Source organism: Gastrolobium bilobum, unplaced genomic scaffold (assembly GCF_033153095.1).
Source record: "Gastrolobium bilobum isolate Gb01-03AN ecotype WA unplaced genomic scaffold, APGP_CSIRO_Gbil_v1 utg9312, whole genome shotgun sequence".
Taxonomy (NCBI): Eukaryota; Viridiplantae; Streptophyta; class Magnoliopsida; order Fabales; family Fabaceae; genus Gastrolobium; species Gastrolobium bilobum.
The window spans coordinates 1-20149 of NW_026898497.1; the positions used below are offsets into that span (position 1 = coordinate 1).

At 35.3% G+C, this 20149-nt stretch overlaps 1 protein-coding gene across 1 annotated transcript; it reads right to left on the reverse strand.

The window, feature by feature from the left end:
* Positions 1–5537: 5537 nt before the first annotated feature.
* Positions 5538–19491, reverse strand: LOC133316888 (protein neprosin-like). Its single transcript, XM_061518685.1, has 11 exons — positions 19402–19491; positions 18572–18661; positions 17088–17177; positions 16159–16368; positions 7618–7848; positions 7438–7524; positions 7131–7331; positions 6861–7028; positions 6678–6731; positions 6333–6476; positions 5538–5909 (listed from the first exon to the last, which is right to left on the reverse strand). The coding sequence occupies exons 1-11, from the start codon at positions 19489–19491 to the stop codon at positions 5538–5540; spliced, it is 1737 nt and encodes a 578-aa protein (XP_061374669.1).
* Between the last annotated feature and the right edge of the window lie 658 nt (positions 19492–20149).

Consider the following 20149-nt stretch of genomic DNA (forward strand, 5'->3'; position numbering starts at 1 on the left):
ACACAAAGTTCTCTTTCATACAAGAAACGTCGTCGTTTAGGGTTTAGGGTTTAGGGTTCAACTCAAACCAGAAAGCATGGCATCGAATCGAAGGTTGAACGCATGAATTTGGGGAAAATTGATTGACGGTTTAGGAAAAATGATTGACGGTTTAGGGAAGGTGGGTGTATACTGTTCGATTTAGGGTTGAACTTTGTGTTTATGCCATGATTATGTCTTCTGGAAGGGGGAGCTTAGGTAGTTCGTTTGGGTTCAGTAGTGGAAGAAGGAAAGCTGCTCCATTATGTAAATGTGGGCTTAGTTGATCCATTATCATTGTCTTTGTAATATGTTTATATCTTTGTAGTATGGTGGAGTGAAATGCACATTTTTAATCTGTAATATGTATGCTTCTCTGTAATGGAAAGACCACTGTTGGGATGTAATGAGATGTTGATTGTTCTTAAAATGGTTAATGTCCTTGAAATTGATTGTTCATAAAGCACAATTTGCTAAGTATTAAGTTATCTTGAAATGCCAAATAAAATGTCAAAAGACTGTATGAGCTTCTGTGGATTGAGGGAATGCCAGTAACAACAAGGATTGAGGGAATTAAACAGAAGGGGGAACGAGCTGCTGTGGTAACAGCTTTTGGTGCCCCTTTGGTCTTACTGTCATGTGTCTTACTGTCATGTGTTACAGGCACTAATTTGGGTCTCGATGAATTTGTTAGGGACCTATTTGTCCAATAGGAAAAAATTATAGGGACTAAAATGGTCATCGACCCAAATTGTGGGGGACTTATAAGGCATAAAAGGGAACCCAGAATTCAGGTATGTTTACACATGACCCCAAAATGACACAGCATACAAATATTGTAACAAGACAAGCAATGAATCAAAAAATAGTACTGTTTGACAGTATAGAAAACAATCATGACAGTGAATACAGATAGTAACCAAACTGACATAATCTTCCAATCATTTCACATCAATGACAGCAATTCCAAACTAGTAATGACATAAGAGATTTAGTAATCCATAAAGCATATTTCATTGATATCATGACTGTGTACTTACAATTGGCACTGACATAATAAACCATTAAGTAGGAACACTATGTATTCCCAAAAAACAAAGTGTTCATACTTAATATGGCCATAACCAGAGGCATACAAAAAAAAGCCATTGGTGAATAATTTAAACAGGGCCAAAACCAAAGTAAACCAAAAAACTTGCCTAATTACAATTCCAAGCTAATGGCCTAATAACAAAAAAATGCCTCCTAAGACATTCGAACTGGCCTAATGTCAGTGATTACAATTCATGTTCAGTTATGTGGGGCTGGCCTAGGTGGCCTGAGTCCTGGTGTAGTCATGAAGCTCATGAATCTGGCTCTGGTGCCACTGCTAGCTGCAGCTGCTGTCTCACTGGTCACTGCCTCAGCAGGATTGCATGGTGGTGGGCTGCTGGCTCTTGGTTCAGCTGCATTTGGTGCATGCTGGCTGCTTGTCTCTGGTGGAGGGCCCTGACTCATGCTGATGAGGATCTCTTCAACTGACCTTGACTGGCCAACTTCAACATTAACCGGTTTAGTTTTTTTCTTTGATCCACCAGCAGGTCCCTTACATGTCTTGGCATAATGACCAGTCTGACCACACTTGGAGCATTGAACTGTGTAAGTCTTCTTAAGCTTCTTGTTGGTCTTCATAAGCTCTTCAGTTGGATCCTTCTTGCGATGCTTTTTTGGACGTCCAATAGGCCTTTTCAAGCGTGGAGGAAGTGGTTTTGGGGCATCACAAGTTGGCCAATATTGTTGGGAATTGGCTGGGTTCAGAGTGTGTTCATAAGTGGCATGCAAAGCATCCACTGTTAGCCATTGGTGAACATGATTTTCCACAGGTTCATTCTTGTGTGCAATGGCAGCAATGGCATGTTCACAAGGCAATCCAGTCAGCTGCCACACATTACAGCTGCAAGTTTGCTGAGTTAAATTCACCCCAACACGTTGACCCTTTCCAGAAACTTCATACAGATCTTGGACCAAGTTTCCAGTCCATGTTGGTGTCCAAGAATTGCTTGCAACCTTCAACTGGTCCAGCCTCTTCTGTTGTGCCGGTGCTATCTTACACCTAAAGGTTTGTAGAATCTTCTTGTGTGCTGCCATCCTTCGCATTATGTAGCACCTCAATTTCTTGGCCACCCAATCTCTTGTAGCCCTTTTATTCTTGAAGACTCTACAACATGTATGAGTCTCTTTAAAAGTCTCAACTTGGAATGTGCTTTGCTTACTGTTCCAGGCACAATACACCATCCATTCACAGTCTTCTACACTGCATTTGGCCCTTACTCTCACCTTGTCATTCTTAACCCATACGAAGTTCCTACCAAGACTGATATTGTAATCTTTTACTGCACCCTTAAATTGGTCCAGATTCATAAACTCCATACCAAGTTCTAAATAGACATGCCCAAAAGAAGCTTGCTCATTGAACTTTGGCATAACAGGTCTAACATTCTCATCATCATCACTTGAAGGAGGAGTCCTCAACTCCTCGGACAGATAGGTATATCCTTCTTCCTCAAATGACATCATGGCTTCCTCTTCATCAACTTCTTCAGATTCAGAGTCTTGTATTGGGGCATCCTTCTTGACTGCCTTCCTCCTTGGGGTCTGTTTTGCAGGCCTTTCTTTCTCTACAATTGGCACTGACATATCATCATCATCATCTTCTGAATCATCCTCAACACCAGGTGGGGGAGGCTTGTAAACCTCATCCTCTGCACTCTCATATGAATCTGAGTGTGAGGTAGCATGGTCATCATCTGCATTGTCTTCTTCAGACCCATCATCTGCACTGTCTTCATCATGGTCCGAATTGATCCCATCATCACCTTCTGCATTCAGGTCATCAGCAGCCTGTGCATGGTCTTCATCCAAATTCATCCCATCATCACCTTGTGCACCAAGGTCAACAGCAGCCTGTGCATGGTCTTCATTTTCTTTGACCCCAACATCACCTTGTGCACAACCTTCATGTGAACCGACCCCATCATCAACCTCTTCATGGTCGTCATTGTGTGCTGAATTAATGATATTATCCTCTTCACTGTCATGTGTAGGTGAAGCAAACTGGGGAATTGAGATGCAGCCCTCAAAGTAGACATGTATCTCATTGCCATTCCCTAAAGCAGCCTCACACATAGCACACACATCTGAATCTGTACTAAGAGGTCTCAGCCCCAGATCCAAATCGGGTACCCCAGGCTGTAGCCACATCATCCTCTTGTATTTTTCATACCCATATTGCTTAAACAGGGTGTCAAGGTCACGAATATTGCAGTAGTCAATGTCCATCTCCGGCAATGAGTCCACCCTTCCATATATATAGGTCATCACTCCATCTTCATCTCTGATAAACATACCACCGTGATGATAGACAATAACTATGTATTCGGACATCTGTCAAAACCAAAAAACCAATCCTATCGTTAAACCATGAAGCCACAGACTTTGAAAGTGTTAAACAATACAAAGCAATAAAAAAGCAACCTTTTTTATGGATGCAGACATGTATTCCAACGATTAACATGGGGTTTTTAAATATTTTTAAATGGGTCAACCATGGCAGGGACCACACCACCTGGTTGTTACTTTCTTTTAAAACAAAACCCTAAATGGAAACATGGACCACAAAGTTCCACTTCGTGCAGACAAAAACAAGCATTAAACAAAGGGGAACGACATGGGGACCACAAACATTAAACAAAGGATGACAAACAACAATATAAAAAAGTTTCAACTTATAAATACTCATACCTTTTTCAACGGAATGCTCAGCCTCACAAAGTATCCAAATATGGCCCTTCTTTCTTCCACTGGTTCCCTTTGATTCTGGAAAAAGTTGGCAATATTCTAAACGCAAGCACCAGGGTTTAATGGACGGTCTTCTTCCTTCCTTCTCAACGATGAAGTGTCGATGTTAGAAGAGGGGGGAAAGGTAAAGTGTCCAACGGTTAGGTGAGGGGCAAAATTGGGTTTTTGAAAAAAGGGTTGTCCAAGTGGCTGAGTTTGTACCAAACGACGTCGTCCAACCACTCCACGTGGGCAACCGCATGTCACTTAACGTGACACATCAGCACCGTCACTCACTCCGTCAATTTTCATTTGACAGAAGGACTAACGTGGGACCTGTTTGACATTGTTGGGGACTTTTTTTTGAGTTTATTTTTCCTAGGGACTAATTTGGCCACCGCATTTTTTGTCAGGGACCAATTTGGGTCTTTACTCTTAAAAAAAATTGAGAGAACAGATTCGAGAGTGGTTCTTGGGAGCTGATAAAGGTTATGTAGCACCGTTGATTCTCAAACAAGAAGGGTCTATCTATTAAAAATAATATCAAATAAATTTTTGTTTAGTATCTGTTTTTGTTTTAAATTTTCTTAGTCGATCAATCAGATCATCAGCCATCTAAATTAGGGTTGGCAAAACGGGCCAACCCGGCTCGACCCGGCCCAACCCACATTCAACCCGTAAAAAACGGGTCGGGTTAGGGTTGGTCCGAAAAAATAAACGAGCCAGAAAACTCAACCCAGCCCGACCCGAGCCGGGTTAGGGTTGGCTCGATAATCAGCTCGCGGGTTGGCTCGGAAAAAAGCTCGCGGGTTGGCTAAAAAAAAGCTCGCGGATTTGCTCGAAATGATGCCAGTGGGTTGGCTCGCGGGTTGGCTCAAAAAAATTGATTTTTGTGAAACTAGTCTTATATATGGACTTGTACTAAACAAGTTTAAAGTTCAAAATGTAAGCTTTCATCTTCCACTGATCAAAATTAAGCTAAATAAAAAACCAACGGTAAAAAAAAAAATGAAAAAAAAAAACTTGACAGCAATAAACATACAAAAAGACCAAAATGCTACCCTATTCTTAATAAAATTTATAAGTTACTAATTGGAAAAGCTAATTATTTATAAGTTCAAAATGTAAGCTTTCATCTTTCTTATTATTATTATTTTTTTAATTAAAAAAAAAAATACTCAACCCGCGAGCTGGCCCGTTTGACCCGCTGGCTGGCTCGTTTGGGTTTGGGTTGTATCGGGTCGGGTTGAGTCGGGTTGGCAGCTCATTTAGGCCAACCCAACCCGACTCATTTAGGACGGGTTGCGAGCCAACCCGACTTGCCATCCCTAATCTAAATAGCACTACTCTCACATTTTTTTATTTTGGGTTCTGTGATTAGACTTAATATCAAAATGAGTGATTGATGCATCTAGTCAAGCAATATAAAAGAAAGTACAGATAAGAAGAAAACAACATTTTCATGCCGAAAGAAACTTCCCAAACATGCAACTTGAAAGTCGCTGAATTTGGGCCTATTCTCCTTAGTTGGTGTTGCAACAAAATGAGAAGACATTAAAGTGCAATTTGAAAACCACAAGCATAGAAATGAAAAGCATTACAGTGCATAGCTCACCAGAAAAAAATAAATTCTTAATAAGCAATGATAGTCACATTCTTTTATTTATTGTTGAACTTCAAACAAAGCTAGATCGAAATATAGATTAATTAAAACAGGCACCTCCAGGTCCTCCAAATTGGAGAGCATATCCAAGCTCTGTATCCTCATATCCATAGTATTCAACACCAAAGCAATCTGGTTTGTCAGTGAATGTTTCTGTCAAATAATTTTCAGGTTCATAATCTTGTCTGGATGCATTCTGATATTTAACACCAATAAAATAGCATGCATGTATGTAGTTCTCATCAGGAAAGTATCCAGATCCCATTGGAGGACTAGGTGTACCCGCAGCTGTTGTTGTTCTCCCACCCCACCCAACTTGATCTGCTGTGGTCAAGTTGAAGAATAAATCTGCTGGAAAATATCCAACATTCGCATTTTCCATAATTAACCACCAATTTTTGGTACGTGCATCCTGTATAGTGTATACATCCATAAACTTTTGTAAAGAAATATATATATATATATATATATATATATATATATATATATATATATATATATATATATATATGACAGGATCCTTTGACACCGGTGTCAAAAAAAAAGTTTGACACCTCATCTGAGAACCGTTAGATTAAAAAAAATCAATGGTGTCACATGTTTACAAATCAGAATCGTTGATTTTTTTTAATCTAACGGTTCTATATATGAGGTGTCAAACTTTTTTTTTGACACCGGTATATAAAGGATCCTGCCTCTATATATATATATATATATATATATATATATATATATATATATATATATATATATATATATCATGGTTCATATACAAAATTTATTGAATAAATTTTAACCCTTAATTATTGAGATAATTTTATGGCACGGGTATGACCTGTTGAAGAGAAAATGCAGTCTCAATCATTAGCCCATTATAGATTGATGAATCCGTCACACGTGAACCGAGGTAGATTTGAGGGTTAGTCTGAACAAAACCACGGCACTGTACATTGTAGCATCCTGTCTTCTTCGAATCTGACTGTCATTTGTTAAACTTTGAAGGAATCAAGCTTTATGTTTTTCCAATTAACCTCAAAAGAAAAATTAGATTCAAACTAAAATTGAAAATATTCATTGAAAGCAAATAATTTAATAATCTTTTTTTTATATATATGAACAAATGAAGCACATCTCTATGTCGTAAGTAATGATTAAAAAAAAAAAAAAAACCTTTACTTACCCTCCAGAATGAGTATAGATAAGTTCCATCATCACCATATAATTGTGGAGACACCTAATACCAATGCACAAGATAAATTAGGTAGTGTTTTTATATCATTAAAATTGAGACAAATTAGCAAGCCATATATATGCAATTTTTTAGAAAACAGATATTGCGATAATTAAATAAATTAAAACTCACATGCCATCTTGTAATGATTTTATCAGTAGCACCTGGCCGTCCATTTTGAACCCATATATGAGAAGCGCTTGATTGATGTTTCTTAACTCTCGGATTGTAAATGCTATTATTTCCACTAACTCCATAGTAAGGCATACCAGGAATTGTTTTAAGAGATACTTTTGCAACCTACAAATTCAATAGATTGATCAGATAACTTGTCCAAAATTGATTGAAACATTATATGCGATCTATAGAAATAAATTGAGAAAATTTGAAATTGAGACTTACATGAGTACCAGGGCTGTGTTGAGTCAGGATGTGATTATTTAATAATGATTTAGCTCGAATGAGATCATCTTTTGTTGTCCTCCTAACAGGAACTGTTCCTGTTGGACACTGATCCTTCTCAAGCCGAAATATGCGTTTAGCTTTAGCTGGTGAACTATTCGAATTTGTTTTTCCGATTGTTTTTTGAAAGCTAGGTTTTCTCTACAATTAATGGAAGAAAAACGAAGATTGAAAGAGGAAATGTAATCAAAGAAAAAAGATAAAAAAAACTTAACCACATTAGATGCTATTCCAATTGGGTGTGTACCTGCAACTTGTGATTCTTTAGTAAAGGATGGTCAAAAGCTGGTTGCTTGTTAATGTCAATGCAATCAACAATGTACCCAAACTTTGTCTATAGAAACCAAAATTAAAAAATAAAACCATTTGGTGAAATCAAATTCAACAAAAAGGAAGCATATGGTGAAATATAAGATGTAAGGAATACATGAATACTCTTGACGGGAATCTTGTTGATATGCTTTAGCTTTTGCTCCAACTCCAAATCTTCTTTCAGTGCACTTTGCATACCATCAACTATATGGCTGCTACTGCCACTAACCAAACACAAGACAAAGAACAATATATTTATCATTTTCATACAACTCGATCTCTTGTCAAACAAAAATGACTCGATGATCAATTTCATTTTACTATAGCCTACTTTTATATTAATATGCTGCAGAAGAAATGAAATGAAGTAAGGTAAGACAATTAATGTCATAGGCATATAGCCATTTGTTATGGAAACATCACATAGGTTCTTGAGATATAGAAAATGCATTAAATAGTGTACATACCATATGCGTACATATAATTTGCAAATTGGAATTGGATGTGTCCAAGAAAGTCAGTGTTGCAATGCTGCACATTTCCTACATAAGATATTTTTTACAATGTATATCCCTTTTGTTTTTTATATAATGGGGTCCATGACTGCTATCACAGAAAATGATTGGTCCATTTCATCGGAACAGAGGACTAGCTATAGATCCATGGAAATGAAGATCGAGACTCATTTATTTGGACTTTGGAATGTAAATGCCAAGTGTTCATGGGAAATTACAGGCCTAGAGTGATATTTCCCATCAAAGGGCTACCCTTTGCCGCAATTAATTTGCATAAGGGAGTAGCATGATCAAAACTCATAACAAAACTGACACGTCATTTCTTGCACATGCATTTGACCTTATTATAGCTTAAATAATTAAACCCCGCAATGGTGCTTGTTGACGAACTCGGCAAGTGCACCGGTCGTACAAGTAATAAAGTGATAAAGTAGAGTTGTCGATCCCACAAGGACTGATGACCAAGCAATAATCTATTTATTTAATTAAAGTTGGATCTATCATTAAGGGTTTTCTTGAGAATATTGTGATTAAAGTAAAAACAGAATTTATAAACTTATTTTTGGTTTTTAATATTTTAGAAATTTAATTCAGAATTAATTAAAGCTAAAAGAAATTGATTTAAGTTTTCAATAAAAAGGCGTAGTTAGGATTCAACTTCCCCAATGGTTTCTTAACGTGGTTGTCTATTCTCACGATTACATTCAAGATTGAATTATTAACAATTCTTTCTATGATTGATTAAATCTCAATCCCTTGGTAATCCAATCCTTTACTCTAATCCAAAGCATAATCCCTTAGTACTTTCTCATAGAATAAGCATTAACGCAAGAACTCAAGTTATAAAATTCACAAGTCTATCCCTAGATCATGCAAATTCCAGCAATCAACCAATCAGAATCACATACCAACATCCCTATTGTCATATGTGACTCGTATGTTTATCTACGAGTGATCAAGTCATAAATAAAACTAATCATATATATCCGATTGATTGCATAATTCAAAGACAAGAATATAATTCATAAGAATAAACATACATCAACTAAGAACCCATTGGTTCTGTATCTTCCTAACTACTAAAAGTAATTTAGCCTAACATACTCATAAAGACAGAATTAAAATCTACTGTAAAAGAAATTGAGTTCATGGTAAACTTGTCTAAAAGTGATGATCAATGGTGCAGAGTTGACTCCTTCCTTCTCCTCTGCCACGATCCAGTGCTACGCTTATGCTCCTTCCTTCGCTTCGTCTCAAGTGCCTTCTTTCTCCGCGTTCCAGAATGATTTTCACAGCTTCCATCGCGTTGTATTTAAAGGGAAAATATGGGCTTTAATTTCCTGGTTTCGCTCGCTCCATCGGTCGCCTATGCTAAGAACTTTGCGAGCTGCTCGCCCACTTGCTCGCTTTAGCTAGGAACTTTGCGAGCAGCTCGCCCACTTGCTCGCTATAGCGAGCAGTGGAGCGAGCTGCTCGCCCACTTGCTCGCTTTAGCGAGCAGTGGAGCGAGCGTTACCAATTTTATTTTATTTATTATTTAATCTCTGATTTCCCCGTTGGTCCGCGTATTCGTTGCCTCATTTTGTTACTTTGTTATTCCAGTATTCCAATCTTAACAACCTGAAACAACAACAAATATTTAGAATTTGTTTATTTGTTGGCAATTCATTCTGTTTTACTGTTTTATTGTTTTAACACTATATTTTTAACTATTTTAATAATTATTTGAACTCTTTTTATCCATAAAAACACAGTGTCTTAAACACTTATCAGTGCTATTGGCTGATCATGCTTCATTGGTTTTTTTTTTTTCCCCTAAAATGGATTCATAATTTCATACAGACAATCATTTTAGCAAACTGAAGAACTCTTAACATTAATCAATGCATACTTTGTGAAAGAAGGAAGTACCGCGTAAATAGAAATACAAAAATTCACAGAATCACAATTTCGTAGGTATGACATCCGACTGTTATTTTTTTTTACAATATAATAATGGGGAGGATCCCCTTACCACCAAAATAGTTTACAATTCTTACAATCAATTTAATCACCGTTGATTTCTATTAATCTAACGGTTATAATTTATTGGAAATTAATAAATGTGACACAATAAATGCTATTAATTTATAACCGTTAGATTGACGGAAATCAATGGTAATTAATTGGTTGTAAGAGTTGTAAAATTTTTTGGTGGTAAGTGGATCCGTTCCCAATAACAATTCACTTTATTTAAACTTTGATTTACCTTATCACAAGTTGTTTTATTCTGTCTGTTGCATAGGTTACCTTAAAGGTTAATATATTACTTTGAATTTAATAAATAAATATCTAATATATGTAACTTCAAATTAGCTTATACGATTTTACAAAATTTTAAAGTCAAAATATTTTTAAAAAATAACATAAAGTTTTTTAAATTTATATAAGTTAATATAAATATATTTATCATTAATCATAGTGTAATAGAGACTCATACAAAATTTAATAATTATACAAAAAAAACTGTACATCCTTGCAATTATTTTAAAAACTTTTAAAGGTTTTATTATCTTATATTGTAAAGTGTTGATTAATAAATTAAAATAAAAGTTATTAAAAAATAGAAAAGTATTTAATAACTTAAAAATATAAATAAAAATTACATCTTATAAAATAATTAAGATGATTTGATGAAATCAATAAATACTTTTTAAGGCACATGTTAGAAGTTGGAAAATTTGTAATCTCCTAAATCTTATAGCGTAAATTGATAAATTTACGCGGGGCAAAGCAAAATAATGAAAAACACCCATGTGAAATTCAGTATTTCCGAGTGAAAAAAGGACATCTCATGCCTCAGTATATATAGCATACAACAGATGAGATGCATAATGTACTTTGATTGATCAATTTACTGAGAATTTGCATTCTACCAACTTGTGTGTACTAAAGGAAGTGAACACAAAATTGCAATACAAACCACGTCGACTTTCATGCCTTTGATGGCAAACATGTCTTCATTTTATGCTGTCAAAATTCCAGTGGCAAACTTGAGCATAATTAAGATGTATATCAGGAAATTTGTCAGACATCAAGAAATTTTTTGACTTTTGATTATGTACATCGCAGAATATATCTTATAGCCAAGTCATAGAGCCAAAGCCATCTAAGTATCTAACCCCAAGACACTAATAAAGCGCTGATATGAGTCCCAAATTTAAGTATAAGCATAAATATGAAACTATAAAAACAGGATGTAACATACAAGGAGTCAAGGGAAAAAATATCATACTTTAGAGGAAGGAAGAAGATGCAAGTTTAGTCCTTTTCAGAAATATATCTAAGGAGGCAAAAGGATTTCCAGAATCAAGAATATAAGCAGAATAATTCTTATTAATAAATAGTTAGCCCCTGTAAAACAAACCCAAGCTACTATACTTTACAATGTAGCAAGGTTTATCGAATTAAATTCAACAGATTAATGAAGAGCAATGAAGTAGATGACATACTAAGCACTTCACCAGTCAAACTTTAGTCTATCTGCAACATTTTATTTATTCAGCACGAAAAAGAAATACCTCTAGCAGTATATAGATAACCCAACAAATCCAGTCTTAAGAAATTTTATTTTACTGCTCGTTTAAGTTAATTCAAATATAAGCACGTGAAGAGGGTACTTAAAAGGCCATCAAATCTTTCATGCAGAGACTGAATTAGTAACAGATCTGCCACTTTCAACCATTTAAATAGCATATGCTATATAGCTGGTTTACAATGAATATATTCATTATTAAAGTACAAATTCAAGATCCAGTAAAGCATATAATCAGTAAGTAAACATAGAAAACAACAAGGCTTTCATAAATTTTACAAAGAAACATAAGATATCTCAAATATTTATATCAAACTCAATAAAATGGTAATCGTAATCCGACGAATCTAATAGTTGAAACTAAAAACTTAACGCAACGCAACCTTTGAACTTTTTTTTTAAATTTCTATAACGCGTGTTGAAGTGTCAGGGAGTGTCGGAGTGGCCGAGAGTGTCAGAAAGTGTCAGACACGACACGCCAGAGTTTTTGAAGTGTCGGTGCTTCATAGTTCAAGACTACCCTCATGTGATTCTAAAGCTGATGCCAAAGCAAAGCGCGGTGACGTTTCTCCATTTGTAAAGTATTTAACTTTCACATGGAGGAGTTGACTTATCAATGCAGGAACCTTTTCCACCAAAACCAGCCTATTCTAATTTGTCATAAGCAGCCCAGTGATTTTTCAGACAAATACTTAGCAATCCCGGACTAAGAATATTGAAAAAGAAGGAAAAACATATAGGGTGAATAGCAACTATAGGCAGATAGAAACATAAACTAGTAAAAATGATGCATAAATTAAATGTTACCAGTAAAGCAAGTATCAAGCCATCCTATCTCTTCAATTACTACCCGAAAAACAATATACATCAGAATTAGTGACATTTAATTTCAACACGTACACATCAGAAAAACAAGTATCAAGCCATCCTTCCTCTGCAAAGCCATTCTCTCATTTCTTAGAAGGCAGATCCTCAGGTTCAATCTCACGTATATTTATCTAAAAAACTGAACAATTTGCAGCTGTTAACCAATTGTGCCCTGAAGTAAAGAAGAATAATAGGCTGAAGAGGGGTTTGTTTATGGGGTCTTTGAAATAAAGAAGAATAATAGGCTGAAGTACTTTGAGTGACGTGGCACTCCGTCGTTAAAAGGTTATTAAACATTAATACTAACTTCTAATTCAATGAAAATTCTATATTGCTAGCCTGTCATCGATATGAAGAGATGAATCAAGTTTCAACTATTCAAGAGTATATCCACTGGACATGTCTGTGTGTGTTTTACCAAGTTATTTCCTATAGTAGCATGCTCCATTCATCATGTTCTTCAACCATGAGTTAAAATGATATAGATCAATTGTCCTTTGATTTAAATGAGAAGTTCAGAACATTATAAATGGACCAGAATAACTTAGCTGTGGGCTCATAGAATCAAATCAACTAATCATTGTGTGGAATAATGAATCATCTAATTGAACTAGGTAAGCGTGGCTGTCTAAGGGGAACCACAAGCAGAAAGTGGAATTTTCTAATCTTTTTGTATTGGCACTAATTATTCGTGGGGTTGTACTTTTTCCTCCTTTAGAAAAAGAAGGTTTAAATAAATTAAATAGAATAAATCAATCAACAATAGACAATTTAGTATATAACACAAAGATTTATTCTATAATTTAATATAACACAAAGATATATTCTATAAGCTGATGATAGTTGGAAAGTTCATGGTTTAAAAGTCAGAAATGTAGTTCTTTTTATGCCTACATTCAAATTAATGGTGAAAAGTGAGAAAAACAGTAAGGAGGCTTTTGGTTCAGGTTTTTGAGAATTTAGCCATGCATCTGAGTGTGTCTTTTTGGACTTCCTTGATTGGTTGAAGTTTTTGAAAAAATTTCCCATGCATCCGTGTTGCCCAGCCGTTCACATTTGTGTGGAAAATTGGGAAAAGAACACTGTTGAGAAAGACCTTTTGCAAGGTGGTATTTCAAGTTCCCTATGCTAATGGGTGAAAGAGGACAATTTCGCTGCCAAAAATACCCTCTTCGTAGGGCTCTTCAATCGTTAGCGCAGCTAGTCGGAGCAGAGGTTGTTGTGAACAGAATCGTTGGTGACATACCTCTTGCGAGAGTTAAGTGTCGCGAGCAGAGGTTGTCGTGAATAGAACCGTTATACGACAGTGGGTTGCTCTGAAACCATCGGTTGTGCAGTTGTTGTCCATCGCCTGTGTTCCACACTGGTCTCGTACGTGTCTATCCCGTTCCGTTTACCCATGTGGTCTACAAAACTTGTTCATTCTTGCAGAACATATTTTCAGCACGAGGCAAAAACTTGCTCATAGGAGATTTATTTAAGTCCTGTGTAATTTGAAGTATAAACTCAATGAATAAAAAAACTTGCAAAAGTTGTATCCAAGTTTCATCTCATTTTGTGCTAACATCAAGTGTGATCCATTTGGGTTTTGTAAGCCTTAAACCTGAAATTGTGCTATCCTCAAGTCTGCTACAAAATTCAAAAGTTTGATTAATTTAGAAATACACGTATGCTTCGAAAAACAAATAATATCTATTTATGAAATATTTTCCAATGCAGAACAGCCAGAAATATTTTCCAAGCTTCTTTGTTTACTGGATTGAGAATTCACACCACCGAAAACTCGTGTCGTACCAGATGGTTGCCGATTTTGAAACCAGACACAAAGAGAGAAGACAGAGAAACGTAAACTTGAATATTGACATTGTTGCAACGGCAGAGTAACAAATACTTTATTAGGCAACACCGTTTGCTATATAACGGTTATTTCGTAATTTGAAGTTATTTTTCATCAATATTTTATTTTCAACTAAACATAGACTCAGTAAATTTAACCAAACTTTCCTGGTCAAATTTCGGTCAACCAAACAACTCTTTTTCAACTTCCTTATCAAACTCATTTTCCCACCAATTTTCTAGTAATTGTATTTTCCTGGTAAAAAAAAATTATCCTGAACCAAACGCCCCCTAAGAATTGTAGATATTTGTGGACTACCTGTAGTTATTTTGAAAGCAACTTTGAAGCTTTTTTACCTTTTCCCTTTAACCTCACAGAATTTGTGTGTAAATGTTCAGTTGCATTTATTTAGTTATTGGTAATGATGTAAAAGGGATTATAACTTGTAATCTTTGACATAGGGAGGAGTTTTCCCTTTCAAATTTCTTGGTTTCGTTTTCATAATGCAAGTCATTCCAAAGGATTTACATACTGAAATTTTACATCAAAAATATAATCATGTGACATGAGAACAAATGATTTTTATTGCAAAGTGATTGATGGAAAAGAAGAAACAAAAGAAGATCCCATACTTTCATCATGAGCTGAGTATAGATGGAAAAGGGCAAATGGAGGCAGCGGAAAATTATGGGAATTCTAAATTTGACAAACAAAGACAAGGCACAAGAAACCAACCAAACATGAAATAAAAACCCCACAATTCCACTTGTCCAGAATACAAAGCTTCCTAAACGAAAAAATAAAAATAAAAATGACTCAAACATGGAAGCACCAATCAATTTAAAAACAAAACAAAATTATGAGGAAAAATCCATCCCGCTCAAAAGTACCTCACTCATTGGTTCTCAAATTAGAAACACTTTTTTTTTTTATTCAGTACACACCAACTTTGACATTCAAATTTCTAGCTTTTTAATCATCAAATTCAAATCCCACCATCACTCCTATTACAAATATATTCATCTACTACCACAAACAACACCACAACATTATCATCAAAACCTTAAAAGACAATCTTTCTGTTCTGTTATAGCCTTGTAAGATTTATCAAAATGAACGACAAACACACAAAAATAAAGATTAAAAAAAATAAGGAAAAGAGAAATACCTGAAAGTCCAAGGAAGTAGCAGGGGACTAAAAAAAAGGGTTCTAGAGCAAATATGGTAGAAAATAAAAAGGAAGTTATGGACCTGATTGAATTCATGATAGGTGAATTCAAAAATGGGTGATATTTATTTGATTGAATTAATTGCATCAGTTGCCAAATTAATTGCTGATTGCTAAAATGTTAGTAAATAATGTCTTATTTAATATTGTTAAATTATTAATTGATTATAAAATCAATTTCTGATTTTAATACATCCTTCAAATTTTTGTGTCCGGGATCCAAAACGATTATCTACATGACTACTGAAGGAAAAGGCAATTCATTAAATTGTCATAAAAATGAATTCAATTTGCATTTCATTGAATTATATATGTGTCACCACCAACAAAATGACATCAATGTACCCTGTCATTCATCGTAAAGTGTGGAAATCTTTTGATTTTTCCAATCAATGTTTATTGATCCCAAGGCCAGATAGTTCTAACCTAGTATCTAGCTACCCAAGGTACGTGCAAGGATTAAACTGCTTCATCCCCCTGTTTCTAGCAAAGAAGCCATCAAGGATATGCATTATCTTTTCATGACAGTACAACATACAAAATAAATGCAGTGCTTACAGCAGAATAAGCCAAATTTTATTAGCCTTAAAGAGTGATATCAAGCAGGAAGATCTATAAGCTTAACAAAGGCAGACCTGATGTTTTCCTTCAATTACAATAATTTTAAATGGATGCCAGTCTGGGTCCTTGAGATACCCTTCCCACAATGAACACAACTCCGAAACTCTATCTTCTGCCTCCTCCTCATTATATTTTTTCTTCATAGCTTGAAGGATTGGTCTAGTATCAAGTTCCCCCATTCTCTTCACACCAATATTGGCACGACTAGATATCTCTTTAATGCCCTGAAACAGATAAAAATCCAAGAAAGTTTAAAATATCAACATACACAAAACCTTTAACTCAAATTAGTTGAGGTCGATGGCAGATGAACCCAAATGACCAAGAGAGTTTAAAAAATGTGAGAAAATTTCGAAACATTAAATGCTACAAGTCATGTAACAAAAGAGCACTGGATATCCCCACACGGTATTGTAGTTTAAAAATCATCACCTAAAACGTGACTGGGGCTGGCTGTGTTCTACTGACAGCCAAGAATTCATATATGTGAAAATTCAAAAACACGACCCAATTGAACAGGTGCTCTTACAAAATCAGCACTCTGGAAACAGAAGATACAGTTGGGAACCAAAAAAAAACATAGACACTTACATTAATCAATTCTTTTCGAGCTTCCTGCAGCTCATTGTTGCTCTTACGTTCTTTAATGATCAGTGTTTGGTTCAACGCATCTAATTCTTGAAGTAATTGTTCCTTTTCTCTTAAATTCTTATGTAAAACATCCACCTTATTCAGAATTTCTGAATCATCTTACAAGTGCTTCATGACATTTAATTTTCCTTTCAGTTGTCTAGTTGTTTTTCAAGCAGGATGATTTGAGCATGGAGTTGTTCTTTTGGCCGCTGGATAAATAGATAGTCAAATACCATTAACAATCTGCTATTCTGATGCTGGGAATGACACTTTCAGTCATTAACAAAGCATACAAACAGGTTAAACAAACCTTTTGAACTGCAGCCACATTCAAAACATTTTCATCAGCTTTCTGTCGCTCCAGTACAGCCATTTCTAGAGAGCTATTTTTCATCGTACTCTAAAAAGACAATAGTCATTAGCATTGCTAAGCAAAACCTTCTACAAGCTTCTTAGCCACACCTTTATTATTAACGGATTTCAAAGACACATCAAAACCAATTAATATCAAACTTAAAAGACATATACAATATTCTGTAATAGAAACTATCTCATAGTGCATTTATGATTGGCAAAAAAAAAGACTATTCAAAGAGCAAATGCATAGCCTTCAATTACTACTCTAACAGAAACCACTTTGATTATATTCCCGATATTCTTGGACTTAATAGTGGATAAAGTCAACAGAAAATCTTTTCCAACCAATCATTTGATAATCATCCAATCTCATGAGTAAAAGTGGAAAAGTAATCAACCTCCTTTGAAACACTTAGGGCCTGTTTGGTGTGATGTATAAGGCCTGATAGTATAATACGTTATGACATTTTCAGTTGTTTGGTGTGAACATCAGGATAACTGACCAAAATGTCATTGTTCACCAACTTTTTTACCTAAATGCCACGCGAACAGTGTTATTTCCCAATCTGCCACGGGGGCAAGTTCGCTTCTGACACAGGCGAACTCGGTTTGCTGATGTGTCACATTTTTAGTGGATAACAAGTACCAAATTTAAAAATAAAAAAAAATGAAGGTCGCCTATATGGTAGGCGAACTTAGTTAAAAACAGAGGTCGCATGTTCAGAAGCGAACTCTGACACCACCAGCTTCCTGACACATCATCATGCATAGTTCGCTACCGCTGCAAGCGACCTTGCCTGCGTGGCAGTTTGGAAAATTAGTTCAGGAGCGTGGCATTTAGGTAAATTTGTGTGGGAACAGTGGCACAATGGTCAATGTTCCTGACCATCGTATAGTATAAGCTTATACAGCAGGACCCCTTTATACATCAAAATGATGTATAACTTAATCCGGCCTAAGAGTGGTTGATGTATTAATATTGATTACAAGTACAATTTCCAAGAACTAATAATCATTTCAATATTTATATATTAAAATAAATTTTGTTAATATATTAATTTTTAAAATATTAGAGGATATTATCTTATACAATATCATACCAAACGCTAGATAGTATTAAAATTTAATCAGGTCTTATACAATCAGGTCTTATACTATCACGTCTTATACTATCAGGCCTTATCCTATACTATGCACCAAACATGCCCTTAGGGAGCGTTTGGTAGAGGAGAAAAAAAAAATTATCCGGGAATCTCGATTAGAAAAAATATGATTTTTATATTCAGTTTACGATAATATTCACTTACTTAAAATTTAGAAAAATTATTTTTCCGAAAATCTTAAGTAAACAATATTTTTTCCCTTCGATATTCATTTCACAGAAATATCAATCACACCATGTTAGAATAGATGAAACAAAATAAGAAAAAACTACACCTTCTTCATCTCTTCTAACTTTTTTCTTTCACTTTCATTATGTGCCTCACGTTTTTCCAGTTCAATTCTCTGCAACTCAAGTTCTCTATTCTGAGATTCCAATTGCAACATAGTCACCAACTAAACACAATATTAGTAAAATTAACTCAACTTTCTCAGTATAATTTTGGCATACCAAACACTTTTTCATAACTAATCTAGTCAAAAATATTTATCACCTTATTCTTAGAAATCTTTTTTCCCCGGTAAAAGAAAATATTTCCTGTACCAAACATCTACTCTCGCCAGACTCCAATTTTTTATTTTTATTTTCTTTTTTCTTTTTTCTTTTTGGCACAAGATTCTCCGTTTTCTTGTGTATCCATTGAAGTCCAATTTCATGTTCGACACAAGCCCACGAATGACGGGTTTGGTTTGACGGCGTTTAATATGATGATGATCAAATTAATAGTAATGAACAAATTAAGAGTATAAAACCCATAAAAAACTAGGGGAATACTTTTCTCCTTTCAAAAGAGAGAAGAGTTGTCAAAGTGCGACCATCAATTTAAACAAAAATAAAAACTTGACACGGAAGTAGATGTATGTGTTGGAATGAAATTTGTCTCATGTGAAAAGAAAAAAAACATTTCTCAAAAAACTAATAAAAAAATTAATTCAACAAATAGATATCACAAGTTTTTGTCAAACCAAAGGTATTTTATATTACTCTTTTTGATTTTACTGTACATCATTATATATTTTTATAAGCAACAACTCTCATCATTATCTAACTAATCACTCTTAACCTTAACTTCTTGCTCACTTTAAATTTCACATATCTCCACTACTATAGCCTCTTCCGGAGCCGCCTCCGCCGGTGCTGGTGCCGGTGCAGTTCCGGTCAATTGCCGCAGTAATAACCTACACATGGTCTCCATTATGGAAAGCCAACATCGCTACTAAAACTATAATCATCGGAAGCACCCAGGGCCTCCTTGCCTTGTTCGGCGTAATGGTTGTGGCTAATTTTTAGATTCCTCAACAGACAACGCATCTTGCTTGGTTCCAAGGCATTCATTATCTTCTAGTTCAGAAGAATCACACGTATCCACAAGTTCAGATAACAACTTAGATCCTGCAAAGTGATCAACGTCATACTCAGATAATAACTTAGATCTTGCAAACCATTATCAACGAGGGAGATCATCTTACAAGAATTAACAACAATATTTAACAACTGTTGTTCTAAGAAGGCAAAACAAACCTGCTTCATTTGAATCATCATATGCATCAGAACTTTCTTCCAGTTTCTTTCTGCGAGTAGAAACTGCAGGGACCCTCCTCCTGCTACGTTGCACCATAGCAGGAGTAAGTAACTGGTATATTGGCAGGTGCAAGGACGTGTTCTTCTCAATGGAAATACGGTAGAATGGGTGTCGTTTTCTTAAATGGTCTATCAGCTAACGAGTCCAAAAACCACACCTGACGTAGCGCGTTGCCATGCATTAATTTTGGCAATAGTATTCTGATTGTCTTATTCAGGTCAAACATTTGATATGTGTACCTACATAGGTCAAAAAGTCTTCAACCTGAAAC

Bases quoted from the DNA above. Each gene is read 5' to 3' on its own strand.
- LOC133316888 (XM_061518685.1), bottom strand. From the start codon at position 19,491: ATGGAGACCATGTGTAGGTTATTACTGCGGCAATTGACCGGAACTGCA. The intron at 7,029-7,130 runs GTAAGTCTCAAT...TTGAATTTGTAG, and splicing joins AACACAGCCCTGGTACTCAT to GTTGCAAAAGTATCTCTTAA. The intron at 6,477-6,677 runs GTAAGTAAAGGT...AACAAATGACAG, and splicing joins ATCTATACTCATTCTGGAGG to TCAGATTCGAAGAAGACAGG.